Source organism: Anguilla anguilla, chromosome 6 (assembly GCF_013347855.1).
Source record: "Anguilla anguilla isolate fAngAng1 chromosome 6, fAngAng1.pri, whole genome shotgun sequence".
Classification (NCBI taxonomy): Eukaryota; Metazoa; Chordata; class Actinopteri; order Anguilliformes; family Anguillidae; genus Anguilla; species Anguilla anguilla.
Genome location: NC_049206.1, coordinates 4,744,946 through 4,758,898, shown reverse-complemented (window position 1 = coordinate 4,758,898; position 13,953 = coordinate 4,744,946). Strand labels below are relative to the sequence as shown.

Here is a 13,953-nt window from a genome sequence, read left to right as displayed (position 1 = left end):
AGCCTGATGCACTTGTCTGAACCTCCATTTTGTGACTTTATTTCCATAATGTTCAATATAAGTGAAGCGGCAAATGGCCACTGAGTTGAATCATGCTACGCTCTTGAGTCCCGCTTCCTCTTACCAGAGACAAAACTGTTGACCAAGTCTTTACATAAAGTTAAAAACCACAGTTGTTTTTGTTTAGGTTTTTTTTGTTGGGGGGGAGGGGGTTTGATCTGGGTCTGTCGTTGTTGGATTCTGTGGAATGTGGGGGGGGGGGGGGGGGTGATGGGGGGGCTGTTCTGTTTCTTTTATTGTTGGATTAATATAAATGAATAAATGCAAACAAATGGTCTGTTTTTACAAATGTGGAGAACCAAATCAAACCGGTATCTAGGTGTTCTCTTCCCCCTGAAACGTTTTTTTTTTTTTAAATCATTCCTATTTGACAAAGATCTCTTGTGGTGCTTCCATGGTTACGTTGGTCTTTATTAAATCAGTTGGTCACAAAAAAAAAGAAAATCAAACCAGGAACAAGAAACTCCCGTAGCATAACCTAGCTTTTTATATTTAATAAATTCAACAAAGCTGAATGGAACCACATGTCAATTTTTCAAAAACAATTTTTTTTCAGTTTTAACATTATCAACAAAAATATGCTTTATTAGGTAAAGGAGAACAACTGGCATCGGGTGCCACATTTTTAGTAAACCTGGAGTACAGTTTACTCACCTCACCTGTTTTGTTTTTAGGGACTGAATCGGTTTCTGACTTAAAACAAAAATCATTGGGAACTCCATCACAGCAGACTTTTCTGCATGAGTGTCACAGCATCAGAACACTTAAAATGGCCTGGATTCTCCAGGGCATCTTTGGGTAGCCCTGTTTTTGGATCAGGATAGGAGATTGTCTACAGAATCCACTTGCTCTGGACCAGGGTCAGATGTAATGGTCAAATTTAAGCTTCCCCTCCCCCTTGCTGAAAATATTCAGACCTTCTTTTCAGAACTTTTCTAGGTGCTGAAAAGGGATCTCTGCAGCAAGCAGCTGGGTTAGGATCAGTAATCTCGGATCAGTTTTCCCTGTCCATAATCCCAACCTAATCTATTATGAGCTACGAGGAAAAACTTATCCTAGATCAGCACCCCTGCTTTATGAATGCTAGCCCCGAATTGGAAATAATCCCATTGACGAGTATAATATTTTGTGTAAAAGTGCTGCTGCAGCCATGTATAATGACTTTAGACATTTCTAACCAATGACAGACAAGCCCCTGCAGTAGCTGTGCTGGCCACAAGGGGGCAGTCAAATGCATGTCTTGCTGTCAAAATGTAGTGTGAAAATCTCCTGAAAACCTTCAATGGAAGATAAGATAGCTGGGTGCATTGCTCGGTTGGGTACAAACTCCATCTGATTGCTCGCACTGTAGTGTGTGACTGAGCCAGTAGTTGGTGTGCATTAATATCCTGCCCACCTGTGTCTTGTGCTCCAAGTAGCACTAAGTCTCAAATTGGCAAGGAGCATGTATAACTGTAAGCCAGACATTCTGGGAGGTGTGCATTTGTCAGAGCAGGAGTGCAGTATGTGTATAATCTCTTTTTCTCACACACACATTCACACACAATGTAAACACACGTACTGCATCACCACATGGAAGAAGGAAAAAAAAAAAAAAAAGCTTTGCAGACAGAACACACGTTTTGGCCGCACTGGCACGGCATGACTGATGGTGACCTCTGACCTGCGTCCTTCACACTCACGCCCCGTCTGGGTGCCACACGCGCACACACACCTGAAGCGTGCTCCTGCAGGTGACCCAGCCGTGCCACGTCTTTGAGGCAACCGATAAAAAAAAAAAACGCAGTCCAGCATCTTGAATCCAGATTCCTCTTTTCCCCGGCTCTCTCTCCCGTCTAAGCCCCTCCCTCTTTGTGCTACACCATCGCGCAGTGAGTGGCTGCTGCTCTGCAGAGACGTGAAAGGGGGCGGGGCTTTTGCAGAGGCGTGAGAATACAGGACAGAAGGGGGCGTGGCCTCTGAAGAGGCGAGGCCTGAGAATACAGGACAGAAGGGGGCGTGGCCTCTGAAGAGGCATGAGAGTACAGGACAGAAGGGGGCGTGGCCTCTGAAGAGGCATGAGAGTACAGGACAGAAGGGGGCGTGGCCTCTGAAGAGGCATGAGAGTACAGGACGGGAGGGGCTGAGAAAGGGGGCGGGGCCTTCACAGAGGCGCGAGAGCGGAGGACGAGGGGACGTGAAAGGGGCGGGGCCTCTCAGCTGATGGTCTGAATGTTCTCCAGCAGCTCTGGTCTGAGCAGAGCGACGCTCTGTCCCCCTGCGGCGGCCATGTCTGCCTGAACCGCGGCGTCCCAGGACAGCGAGAGCAGCGCGGACGGGACCTGAGGAAGAGGGGGGAGGAGTTACTCTGTACCAGCTGGAAGGTATCCACCAATCACAGCCCTGTACCAGCTGGAAAGTATCCACCAATCACAGCCCTGTACCAGCTGGAAAGTATCCACCAGTCACAACCCTGTACCAGCTGGAAAGTATCCACCAATCATGCCACTGTACCAGCCGGAAAGTATCCACCAATCACAGCCCTGTACCAGCCGGAAAGTATCCACCAATCACAGCCCTGTACCAGCTGGAAAGTATCCACCAATCATGCCACTGTACCAGCCGGAAAGTATCTACCAATCACAGCCCTATACCAGCTGGAAAGTATCCACCAATCATGCCACTGTACCAGCCGGAAAGTATCTACCAATTACAGCCCTGTACCAACAGAATATTGTTGAAACAAAACATTTTCAAGGACTAATGAGTGCTGAGAAAGAGCTAAAGTAGACGGACAGGTGAGGAGAAGGGGATTATGGGATGCCGTGCACGTGCCCGTGCTCACCAGGCCGCACTCGTTGAGGGCCACCTCCTCCTCCTCCTTCAGCCTGTGGCCCCCGGGGGCCACCAGCTCAAAGGGCTGCCAGCCGTCCACCAGGGCCTCCCGCACGAACTGGAACAGGGCCCCTACTCGCTCCCGGGCCAGGAAGGTACCTGCACAGGGGGGCGAAACCGAAAGAAAGGGCCACGACCTTCACCTGATCCTCCTTCCCGCGGTGTACATTCAATGTGAACGCATGTTTGGACAACATTTTAAATAAGGTGGGTGTGACAGTAAATGTCTTTGTACGTTATGCTGGCCATGTGCTTGTGAATTTGCAAAACCTTGGGTGTTGTAGCAGGAGCAGACTGCTAAATTTTATTGTATTAATTTGTTGTAGCAGCATTTTGTGCTAAAGTTGAGGATCTCATGTTGTAGAAGTAATTTGTGAGACTAAGGTTGTGCAGTCTTATGAGAAATGAATTGTGTGCTAATGTGGAGCCCCAGCATTTTATGATCAGCAGGTTGTGTGCTTAAATTGGGGGGTCCAGTTAAGTGGGCTGTGTGCTAAATCTGGGGAACCCCTGTGTTATAGAAACATCCTGTTCTAAATTTGGGGAACCCCTGTGTTGTAGAAGCACACTGCTAAATTTGGGGACCCCCTGTTGTTGTAGAAGCATCTTGTGATCTTGTGCTAAGTGTGGGGCTCCCCAGTGTGGTAGAAGCACGCTGTGCTAAATTTGGGGACCCCCTGAGTTGTAGAAGCAGGCTGTGCTAAATTTGGGGAGCCCCAGTGCTGGGGGGAGAGGCGCACCCTGCAGCAGGGTCCCGTCAGGCAGACGCACTCTCAGCAGGGTGTAGTTGTGCTTCTTCCTCTCCCTCTGCTCCTCCCTCTCTCGCATGGCCTTCGTCCTCAGCATCGCACTCCTCTCCACCACCTCGGTCCTGCAGTGCACGCAGACGTGCGGTTTACACACACTGTTACACACGCAGTTTACACACACTTTCATGCACACACGGGCAGTGTTATTAGCAGACTGGCTTACAACTGATTTATAACTGACTCAGTGCTGTTATAAGCACACTAGGTTAGTGACTCAGTGCTGTTATAAGCACACTTGGTAAGTGACTCAGTGCTGTTATAAGCACAATAGATAAGAGACTCAGTGTTGTTATAAGCACACTAGGTAAGTGACACTGCTGTTATAAGCACACTAAGTTAGTGACTCAGTGCTGTTATAAGCACACTAGGTGACACAGTGCTGTTATAAGCACACTAGGTGACACAGTGCTGTTATAAGCACACTAGGTGACACAGTGCTGTTATAAGCACACTAGGTGAAACAGTGCTGTTATAAGCACACTAGGTGAAACAGTGCTGTTATAAGCACAATAGGTGACACAGTGCCGTTATAAGCACACTAGGTGACGCAGTGCTGTTATAAGCACACTAGGTGAAACAGTGCTGTTATAAGCACACTAGGTGACACAGTGCCGTTATAAGCACACTAGGTGACGCAGTGCTGTTATAAGCACAGGCAGTCCTCTGTACCGGAGCTGCTGCTCCCTCTTGAGCTCCTCGGCGGTGAGGTTGTAGAAGTCGGGCGGGAGCTCGAAGCGCGTGGCGTGGGGGGAGGGGCGGAGGGCCTGGGGCCTGCGGTCCAGCCGCGCCCTGACGGGCTCCCCCCCCTGCAGGCGGTCCCGGGCCTCCCTCAGCGCCTCCAGCGCCCCGGGATCCTGCTCCTCCAGCCGCAGGAAGTCCTCGCTCTGCTCTGGAGAACGACAAGACGCTCGAATCGGCCTTACGGTTCACACGCCTTTCAGTCGCGTTCACCAGACGCACCTGACATTTTTTCAAAGTGTCGTTTTTGGTGCAACTGCGATAGAATGGCAGCCCGTCCAAGGGTGTAATCCTGCCTCTCGCCCAATGCATGCTGGGATAGGCTGCAGCACCCCCCTTGGCCAGGATAAGCAGGTATAGATAATGGATGGATAGATTTATGGTGCAAGAGCAGAAGCAGACATAGAGGAGCCTTTTGGAACCCTTCATTCTGAGAGAGTAGTGATGCATGTAGTTTTATGACTCTATAAGTTAAGCTCTGTTGTTTGGCTGCTGTTAGCTTTTTACCGTTTTAATTATAAGGAAAACTCTTGTGAGACTATTGAGCTGCAAGGACCTGTGGGCGGAGCTTCCGGGCAGAGTTACCTTGGTAACCGTCCATAGGTAGTGTGACACTCTGGAAGCCCACGGCCTGCAGGAACTCCATGGAGCCTTCCAAAGAGCTCACCTTCTCCTAGAGCAGGAGGGAGGGGTCAGCCACGCACTTACGCACACACACACGCACACACACACACACATATGCGCACGCATGGTTTCCCCGCTCACCTGGAACACCTTGTTGCTCCGTTTGATCTTCCTGTACTTCTCCTCTGTGGGGTTACTGAGGATGTTGTCGACGTACCTGACCAAAAAAAAAAACGGGCCATCAAGGCGGAGCACGGGTTCGAGTCACGCGATAAAATCTCACGGTCATGCCCCACATATAAACATCCTGCTCTCAAACTGAATGAGGTCTTGATCCATGTCCTCCTGTTAATTGCCACCCCTCCCACCCCAGTACCCAAATTCTGCCACCTGTCCCAACATGAGTGCCCCCCCCCCCCCCACACACTCACTTGCTGATGATGTCCACCCCGGCCTTCACTTTCTCCCTGTCCTTATTGAAGGTGTAGATCATCATAATGGAGGCTTCCACTGGGTCCTCTTCCAACCTCTGAGAGATGATATGGTTTCGATAGCGTCACTTGAGCACACAAACCAGGGGTCTCAGGCTCTAGCCAAGGAGGTCTGCAGGTTTCTGTTCTCTCCTTTTAATCAGCAGCCAATGAAGGCCTTGGATACCAGCAGGAGCGTGAGCTCATTGGCCAATCAGTGACCTATTTTATTAAGCATGTTGAATGTTAAAGTGCCAGAATCCAGAAATCACTGCAGTCCTCCGAGACTTTTCGTTTAAGATCCCTGCTCTCAGCCGTCCTAAATTCATGCAGTAGATTCACATCAGCAATAACCCAAGGCAGTGCATCACAGTTATTACCAATACAAAGCGTAAGTCAGAGCAGGAATATTTAACAAAGAAAATATATGAAGTCCTGAGGTGCTGAGCTGACTGTGAAAGAAGAATCTCATTTGTATCCAAGGTTACGAGTTAATTAGCTTACGGCATGAATATTACACGTGAGGATTACATGAACGCATCCATCTTTCTGTACGACCAATGGAAAGTGTATCAGAGAGGGTGATTACCAGTGTGAATGACAGGTCAGGGAGTCCCTTACCTTGAGAATGGCCTCTTTGATGCGAGCCTCCTTCTCGTTCTTTGTTAAGGTGGCCCCGGTGAGAGGGCAGATGAAGAACACTCCAGACACCGAGAGACTCGCGACGTCCTTAACTGATCCCTGGGAACTCTGGGAGGGGAGGGAGGGAGATGATGTAAGCGACTGCTCGTCTCCTCGGTCAGCCAATGAGAATGGGTCAACCAGCCAGCCAGAGGGAGGTCAGGCGGCTTCTGACCCAGGGTGGGTTTATACACTTGTCGGTCAAAATCTGAGCCCCCGTTAGTTTACTCGCTGTGTCCCAAACCGCATACTTACACGCTCCGCACTACTGAGTTCACATTCCAGTCAGTACTTGGGAGTGCACACTCTGGAGAATGGAAGTACGGTAGGAAGGACAATTTTGTTCAGTAGCAGGACGCGTTTCATGGAGACGTGACCCATAACCTTTAACCTTTTCCTGAACTATCCAACGATAGTCAAGTTGCACTTGGTAAACAAACCTGAGATGAATCATGTTAGCTAGCTAGCATTGCACCACAGGTTATGGTGGAAATTTTTCACTGTATTTTCTCGAAAGGAATGATGGGATTTCTTCCGATCGGAGCATGCATCGATGCACGCTTTTAAATCTCGGAGAAACGGAAGACGCATCTGGCACTTCATCCGTGCTCAGCGGTTCGGACTCGCACTCCACACACGGACATGGCGTGCTCGGAGCAGGGACGTTTGCGGTTTGGGACACGGCTACTGCCCGCGCATGGACGTGTTCGTCCGTCCGTCCGTCTGTCTGTCCTTGCCTCTGCTGCCGTCTGTCCAGCGTCTGCTGCAGCTGCGGCTTCCAGCTCTTTCTTCACTGAGAGAGAGAGAGAGACAGAGAGAGGGGGGAGAGAGAGAGGGATTGGGTTACATTTTTTGGATGGCAGGTGTACGTCCCACCAAGTTATACCTTGCCGAGGCGGCATGCCCCATACCTATACAGCACCAAGAGTTTGGCAATTTTCAGGGTTTCCCACAGAAATAACCACAATGACCACAGACTCTCAGCCCTTAAAATAATTCATTTCTGTACCTTCTGACCACATGTCAACAGATTAACAAATACACTGAAACACCTGGAAACTGCTGCAATTTGAGTCCATCAGTCCAGCAAAGCCTTTCTCTGCTGTGTGAGGGAGACTGCCTGAGTGCACTGGAGCAGAGCGCGTTGGGGATTTCAGTTATGTTATGAATCCTGTTGCTAAGGCTCACCCTGGTTACGGATGGCGCTGTGGGAGGAGCCGGGGCAGGGCTGCTGTCTCTGCTCGATCCTGGCCAGTGCCGCCGCGCCCGCTCTCTGCGCCCCCTCTGTGGGCCGGGGGCGGGGCTTGGGCTGGCTGCTCTTCTGCGGCGCGGGGCCATCAGAGCTGTGGGGTACGGGGGGGGGGGGGGGGGTCGAGTTCACATTCACTGAGCTCACAGCACCCGGTCTCATCTACACTGTGATCCACATGAAAGCCGCTACTTGAGGAGTCGTGCTGCAACACACCACCTGAGCTGGTCTGAGGCTTCGCCAAATACACACACACACACACACACACACACACTCACATAAACACACACACTCACATTCACACAAATACCCACACGTGCACACACAAACACACTCACACAAACACCCATACAAGCACACGCTCACACAAACACCCACACAAGTGCACACACACTAAATATTCACTGCATATTCCCAAATCACAGAACTACATGCTTTCACCACTCACGCCAAGCACATATATGGCATGCCTTGCATTCAGACTACCAACTACATTTGTTCCATCTTTAAAAATATATTTCACCATTATAATTTTGTAGTCTTTATTACAATAGAACTATTCCACATTGTGTCATCGGAACAGGGTGTGTGCTAATAGACTCCCCAAGGTGATGCTCTGATCTTGGGTCAACATGTTTGCATAACATCTGCAGTTCAGAGTCTGGGCTGTAACCCTGAAAAACAGTCATACTTGTAATTACTGCTAAATTAAATACAGAGCATATGCCATACACTGTATTATGCATAATCAGTATAATGTATGTCAGCATTTCCTTATTCCTTATTGCTATGTCTACTTTATACACCTGGATACAATTCACTCGTGAGTTGACAAATTAACCACGGTAGATACTTGCACTAGTAAAGTCTTATCTAGCGTTAGCCTTTAAGATTATTATCAAATCATCACGTTTCAGTATAGCTGATCCCCAATCAGCACTCTGCGTTCTGATTATCTGTCAGAATCTACCACGCTGCCCATAAGACGTCGTGTCAAGCTGTCACTTGTCTGTTTTGCTTCTCAATTGTACAAGCAAGATCAAGATCTGAAACCATATAGGTAGCTAACGTCACAGTTATATTCTTTGGCACAGTTTCCAGACAACCTTAGTCAAATGATTACAGCTAACCGGAGAGCTAACGTTTGAAAACTGGCCAACTTGGCTTTGCGTTTACAGCTACCTGAGTAAAGGTAGACCACCCATCCACAACACTGATGTTACTAACGTTAACTTGAAGTACCTGCTACTGTCGTCCGTTAGTTTCTTTCCTGGTCCTGCTGACTTGAACTTAATGTCTTTCTTTATGTCTTCGAAGAATTTCTTCATATTTTCTACTTGCTGTGAGTGAAAAGAAAAAAACAAAGAACGACAGATAAATGCAGCAAGGACAGAAAGGGAATGAAAGGAAGGGGGTATGTGCTTGCTCGGATAACGGTATTTACATTGGGCTTGGAACGTTCGCTGTCAATAAAGGTGTCACGTGACCTCGCGCACAAATTACGTTTTTTAAAGTCACAGCGCCGCCTTTCGGAGCGACTGAATAACGAAGAACGTCATTCAAACGTGAACATTGCGCTTATTTTGGTATATTTGGTGTTGTTGTGATTGCGCTGTAGTTTTTCATAGCTGATCAAGTGACTTTCCAGATAGTGCTAGCAAATTTTCGCACCTGCTGTGCTATGCATAGCTCACTATCTATCTGAATGGGCATGCCATTTTGGGAAGTTGTAAATTTAGCTATTATTAACTATGAGGTAGGTTTACGCATATGTCAGCACTAGCTGTTGCGTTATTGCTAGAGAGTTTGATAGAAGCTAATTTTAAAAATTAGCTAGGTAGCCACCTCTAGCTTGCGAGTTAGAACCATAGACTGTGGGGGGAAATTGTGGATGTCTCATGGTTTTAAGAATAGCTGTTTCACCATATTTTCACCATACTCAAAATATATTTTTATGTAACATTACTACATTTAAGTAAAACAGTCGTGATTCAGTCGTCACTGTTGTGATTATGCTAATTGTTATGAAGCCGATAATATCTTAAATAACGTTAATTAACTCCATAGGTCGGGGACAGCGCCTTAGATTCCATACGGCGAGATGTAATTGGTGGGAGAGGATGAAAAACGTGAGATTCCCCCAATCTGGAAAACCAGACGAGCTGGGCGGAACGTCCGTTCTGTAAACACGACACTCGGCGGAAGTTGCGTCCCAGCCTAGCAGCCGTCTCGCATAGTGGTGTGTCAGTAAACAGGTCTCGTACTGGCCTGAATACTGGGGCATAGCGAAACGGTAGCGAACCACAGCCGGAGGGAAAATTAGCCGAGAAGGATCTCGCGAAGGCGGAACAACACAATGCCGCACAATTTCCAGCCGGGGGACCTGGTGTTCGCCAAAATGAAGGGGTACCCCCACTGGCCGGCCAGGGTAAGCTGTCTCTGCACGGGGGCTAAGGGGAGGTGGTGGTGGGGAAGAGGAGGGGGGGCGTTGCGACGCTGGAGGGGGTTCGGGTAAGCAACCTGGAGACTCGGTGCACCTAGCGGCAGTGACAGCACAGAGACCTGGCTGTTGCGTGTGCAACATGGAAATTATTTTGTCATGCCATTCTCTCGGGAATACAGCTCAGGGTGGAGATGCTGCCAAATAACTGTCGATTTAGTGGCACCAAATCGATGCTTATTGGCACGATCCGGTGATGTGCACTAGCTGAGGTTGGTTGTCGCTGCTCCGAAGTGCAGCCTCGTCGTTTGTCTGGGTGTCTTCGTGCATGTATTTGCCCCAAGGCTGCAGGCTATATAGATTTGTCATTCCTGACGAAACACAACGAGCTGTCTGTCTGTCTGTAGTCTTGATAGGATCTTGAGGATTAGTCTGAATGTAATCTCACACGGCACCTTGAAACTATTAAAACTATGCCATTTATTTGTCTGTAGTAGCAACCTGCATATCTGTTTAAATGGTTTAAATGTTTAAATGTCTATAGTAAATGCACCAGGTCCCTCTGTGTGTGCTGCCATATATTGCATATGTATACTGCATTTTATTGCATATATATTGCATTTTATTACATAGTACTTGACTACATAAATAATGGAAATAGTGATGCTGTCAGGTGAATGTAGCCTAGAACAGTGGCTGATTATCTATGCTATCCTCTCCTGTGTTAGATATAACAACAACAACAACAAAAAATTTGTTAATTAATAAATAAATAAAACTCTGGTTTAATGCACAGTATATCTTCGACTGGTTTTGTGTCTATGTGGACGGGTTTCAGGCATTCAGTAGAGTTTCATGTCTGCTGTAAAGACAATGGGAGGCAAACTCTGGAAGCAGGTTTACACTGACCTTTGAAAATAAAAATGTTCATCAGAGTTTTTTTTTTGTTTTGTTTTTTGGACATACTTGGCAGTCTGATGTTGGCAACAATTTTCTGTATCTTTATAAATTGGAAAAATGCTGGAGGCCTGGTTGCCTGGATGCTAATGCCTGCCAAGCAAATTATTATGATGATTATTTAACAATTATTGCAATATATTTTATAACTGAACTTTAGCGTTGTGTGCTCTTTTGGTATCTGAAATCAGATGTTTAATAGATGTTTTAATAATAGTTCAGTATGTGTAGTATGTAGTTGAGCCACATTGGGCTGGCATGAGACCCTCAGTCTGTAAACATGCTCTGCACGGATGCGTGTGGAGTTGACCCAACCTGCACTTCAGCACATGATCAGGAGAAGGTGGCTGAGAGGCGTGTGTGTGCGTGTGTGTGCGCGCGCACAGTGTGGGCTGGCTGAGGGGTGTGTGTGTGTGTGTGTAAAGTGTCGGCTGGCTGAGGAGTGTGTGTGTGTGTGTGTGTGTGTACAGTGCCGGCTGGCTGAGGTGTGTGTGTGTGAGTCTGTACAGTGTCGGCTGGCTGAGGGGTGTGTGTGTGTACAGTGTCGGCTGGCTGAGGGGTCTATGTGTGTGTGTGTGTGTGTACAGTGTCGCCTGGCTGAGGTGTGTGTGTGTGTGTGTACAGTGTTGGGCCACTGAGGGGGCAGGGAAGGGAACAGGTGAAGGACTTCCTCAAATGTTCCCATCTGGGAGGACACAGTTTCCCTTGTCACTCTATCTCTCTTGCTCCCCCTCCCCCCCCCCATTCCCCCCACCCCTCACCCCTCACTTCTGGTAGATTGAGGATGTAGCTGAAGGGGCGGTGAAACCACCGCCGAACAAGATCCCCATCTTCTTCTTTGGGACCCATGAAACGTAAGTACTCCTGCGTCCGCCGCAGAATTTTAAAAGATGCTCGTCTCCATGGTGACTGACTGACAAGGCTCACCTTTATTGTCTTTTTTTTTGTTGTTGTTGTTGTTTTTGTTTGGGAAAATATTTCAAAATATTAAACTTTTAAAAAAATATATAGAACCCTTTTTAACTTATGATGGGGGTCCCCTGGGTACCACTGAGCGTGGGTAAGAGTCATTGGATAAGAAAAGGTTGAAAACCCAATTTTGGGAAAAACAGCAGCGCCCCCCATGTGGAAGGGTGACCTGTAACGTCTTTACTTAATCGACTGACACGTCCTGCTAGTGCTCAGGTACACCCAGAGGTGGACATTCCAGGGGTCAGAAAGTAAGAGTCCTGCCATGTATTTCATCCACCCCTGAACTTTCGCTCTACTTCCTGGCTGAAAAATGGTGCTCATTAGCAAACCCAGGTGACTGGAACAAAATCCTGGGATGAGGTTTTACTTTCTGAACCTGGATTGTCCACCTCTGGGTACACCTGCCGCCTGGCCTTAGTGGAACTAATCTGAACTCAGGGTAAAATTAGATTTGGCCTGCAAAAATCGGAGGGAAATTCATTGTCATATTATTTTTTCATTTAAAAAAAAATTCTTTAATAAAACCGTATTGAATGTCCCCGTTTACAGTGAAGCCAGGGGCTGAGATTTGATTTAAATTTTACGAAAATTCCACACTTCACATGTGCAACAACTGTCAAAATTAAAAATGACCAAACTATGTTTTGGACGCTCTATTTTCCACGTAGACTGTTGGCTGCGAGCAAGATGGAAACGCTGCTTTTCTTCAGATCACCTTTAGATGGCGCTAAAAGACCGAAAATACATATAGATTGAAACCCTTGGAACAATGTTTATCTTAAACGTATCACTTTAAATTGACAGGATATTTGTTATGGTTATTACTGAACATTTATAGCCTCCACTTTGTTTTTAGACTGTATTGGGATCAAGCAATAATAAGTATTCAACAGCGCAACCTTCATAATTAAAATATCCTTTATCAGTTGAGGTACAATTACGGATTTAAGTGATACAGGACCTTTCCCTCTATGGTTGGGAAGAGGTGACTTCAGCACTCAGTTTCTAAATATAGCCAGGAATTATATTATGTGATAGGATTGCTCCCAGTAACGTTTTGTGTGCTCTGCTGATCTGTGTTATTAAAATCATTTATCACTGTTTCATTATGATACTTGCGGCTCTGATCTGACGCAAATTAGGTACAAAAGTTGGCACGAAAGTAAAACAATACTGTATATTGTAATGAATATTTGTGTGTGCTTTATTTGAAAACTCGTATCTATGCGAGAGCAACGTTAATTTTAGAGAGAGGTTATAGTGTCGCCGTTTCAGTCAGTTAACTGTTGCGGAAGATCGTTCTGTCGCATTCTTCTTCTGTCGCGAAATTGACGCTGCGCGGTTTTAAAATGACGAATGCAGCCATTACTAGAGGTAATAATCTCTATATTGACTGGCGTTCTGGGAGTTTGGATTGTGAAAACAGAGCCCTTTAATTTCCTTTCCGTGGGGCCAGTGGATTTGCTCTTTTCATTACATGGCATCGTTCATGAGCATCGGCTTATATCCGCTTTAAACTATCAGGTTCAACGGGGTGCAGTCAGATAAAAGCCACCGGGAGCCTTTTCTTAATTAAAATCCAGAGGAGCCTTTCCCTCCCTCACTTGGATTTTGAGATGAAGTTTGACCTTTGACCTGTCGTCAAACGTGCTATGCCGGTAGTTAGGGTTTTTCCACATCACCATCACGTTGTTTTTTTTGTCATGCTCCTAAAATGTAGAGTCTTACATTTTTCCATTTTTTCAGTCAACCATGAAAGTGAATTGGTTGATCTATTGATTTATTCATGCGCAAACACTTAGAAGATGAATAGTTGTATCTCTATGACAGTGGTAACTGACCCTGTTCCTGGAGAGCTACTGTCCTACTGTCATTCCAACCCTAACAAAGCACACCTCATTCAAGCTGCTAATTGGTAGAGTTAGGTGTGCTAAATTAGAGTTGAAATGAACACCAACTGGATGGTAGATCTCCAGGAACAGGGTTGGTTAGCACTGCTATTACATTTACATTACATTAGAGGCATTTAGCAGACGCTCTTATCCAGAGCGACTTACACAACTTTTTACATAGCATTTT

At 46.8% G+C, this 13,953-nt stretch overlaps 3 protein-coding genes across 12 annotated transcripts in view; 1 reads left to right on the top strand and 2 right to left on the bottom strand.

Annotated features, from left to right (window-relative positions):
* LOC118229578 (transducin-like enhancer protein 1) overlaps positions 1-13,953 on the bottom strand; it is a 539,102-nt gene that overhangs the window by 256,993 nt on the left and 268,156 nt on the right. The window lies entirely within an intron of this gene.
* On the bottom strand, positions 454-8,991 carry LOC118229588 (UBX domain-containing protein 6-like). Its single transcript, XM_035421672.1, has 11 exons — positions 8,748-8,991; positions 7,445-7,599; positions 6,994-7,049; positions 6,197-6,325; positions 5,537-5,634; positions 5,247-5,322; positions 5,067-5,154; positions 4,413-4,632; positions 3,675-3,805; positions 2,885-3,033; positions 454-2,381 (listed from the first exon to the last, which is right to left on the bottom strand). The coding sequence occupies exons 1-11, from the start codon at positions 8,831-8,833 to the stop codon at positions 2,256-2,258; spliced, it is 1,314 nt and encodes a 437-aa protein (XP_035277563.1). The 5' UTR covers positions 8,834-8,991; the 3' UTR covers positions 454-2,255.
* hdgfl2 (HDGF like 2) overlaps positions 9,072-13,953 on the top strand; it is a 14,435-nt gene continuing 9,553 nt past the window's right edge. For 2 of the 4 annotated variants that reach the window (XM_035421658.1, XM_035421655.1), the window contains exons 1-3: positions 9,073-9,261; positions 9,573-9,933; positions 11,680-11,756. In XM_035421658.1, coding sequence (XP_035277549.1) covers positions 9,862-9,933; positions 11,680-11,756 — 149 coding nt within the window. In that variant the 5' untranslated portion in view covers positions 9,073-9,261; positions 9,573-9,861. Of the gene's footprint in view, positions 9,934-11,679; positions 11,757-13,953 lie in introns of all 4 variants that reach the window. The other 2 variants (XM_035421657.1, XM_035421656.1) reach the window with 2 other exon arrangements.

Bases quoted from the DNA above. Each gene is read 5' to 3' on its own strand.
- LOC118229588 (XM_035421672.1), bottom strand. From the start codon at position 8,833: ATGAAGAAATTCTTCGAAGACATAAAGAAAGACATTAAGTTCAAGTCA. The intron at 7,050-7,444 runs GTGAGCCTTAGC...TCTCTCTCTCAG, and splicing joins CAGCGCCATCCGTAACCAGG to TGAAGAAAGAGCTGGAAGCC. The intron at 3,034-3,674 runs GTGCGCCTCTCC...CCCCCTGTGCAG, and splicing joins TGACGGGACCCTGCTGCAGG to GTACCTTCCTGGCCCGGGAG.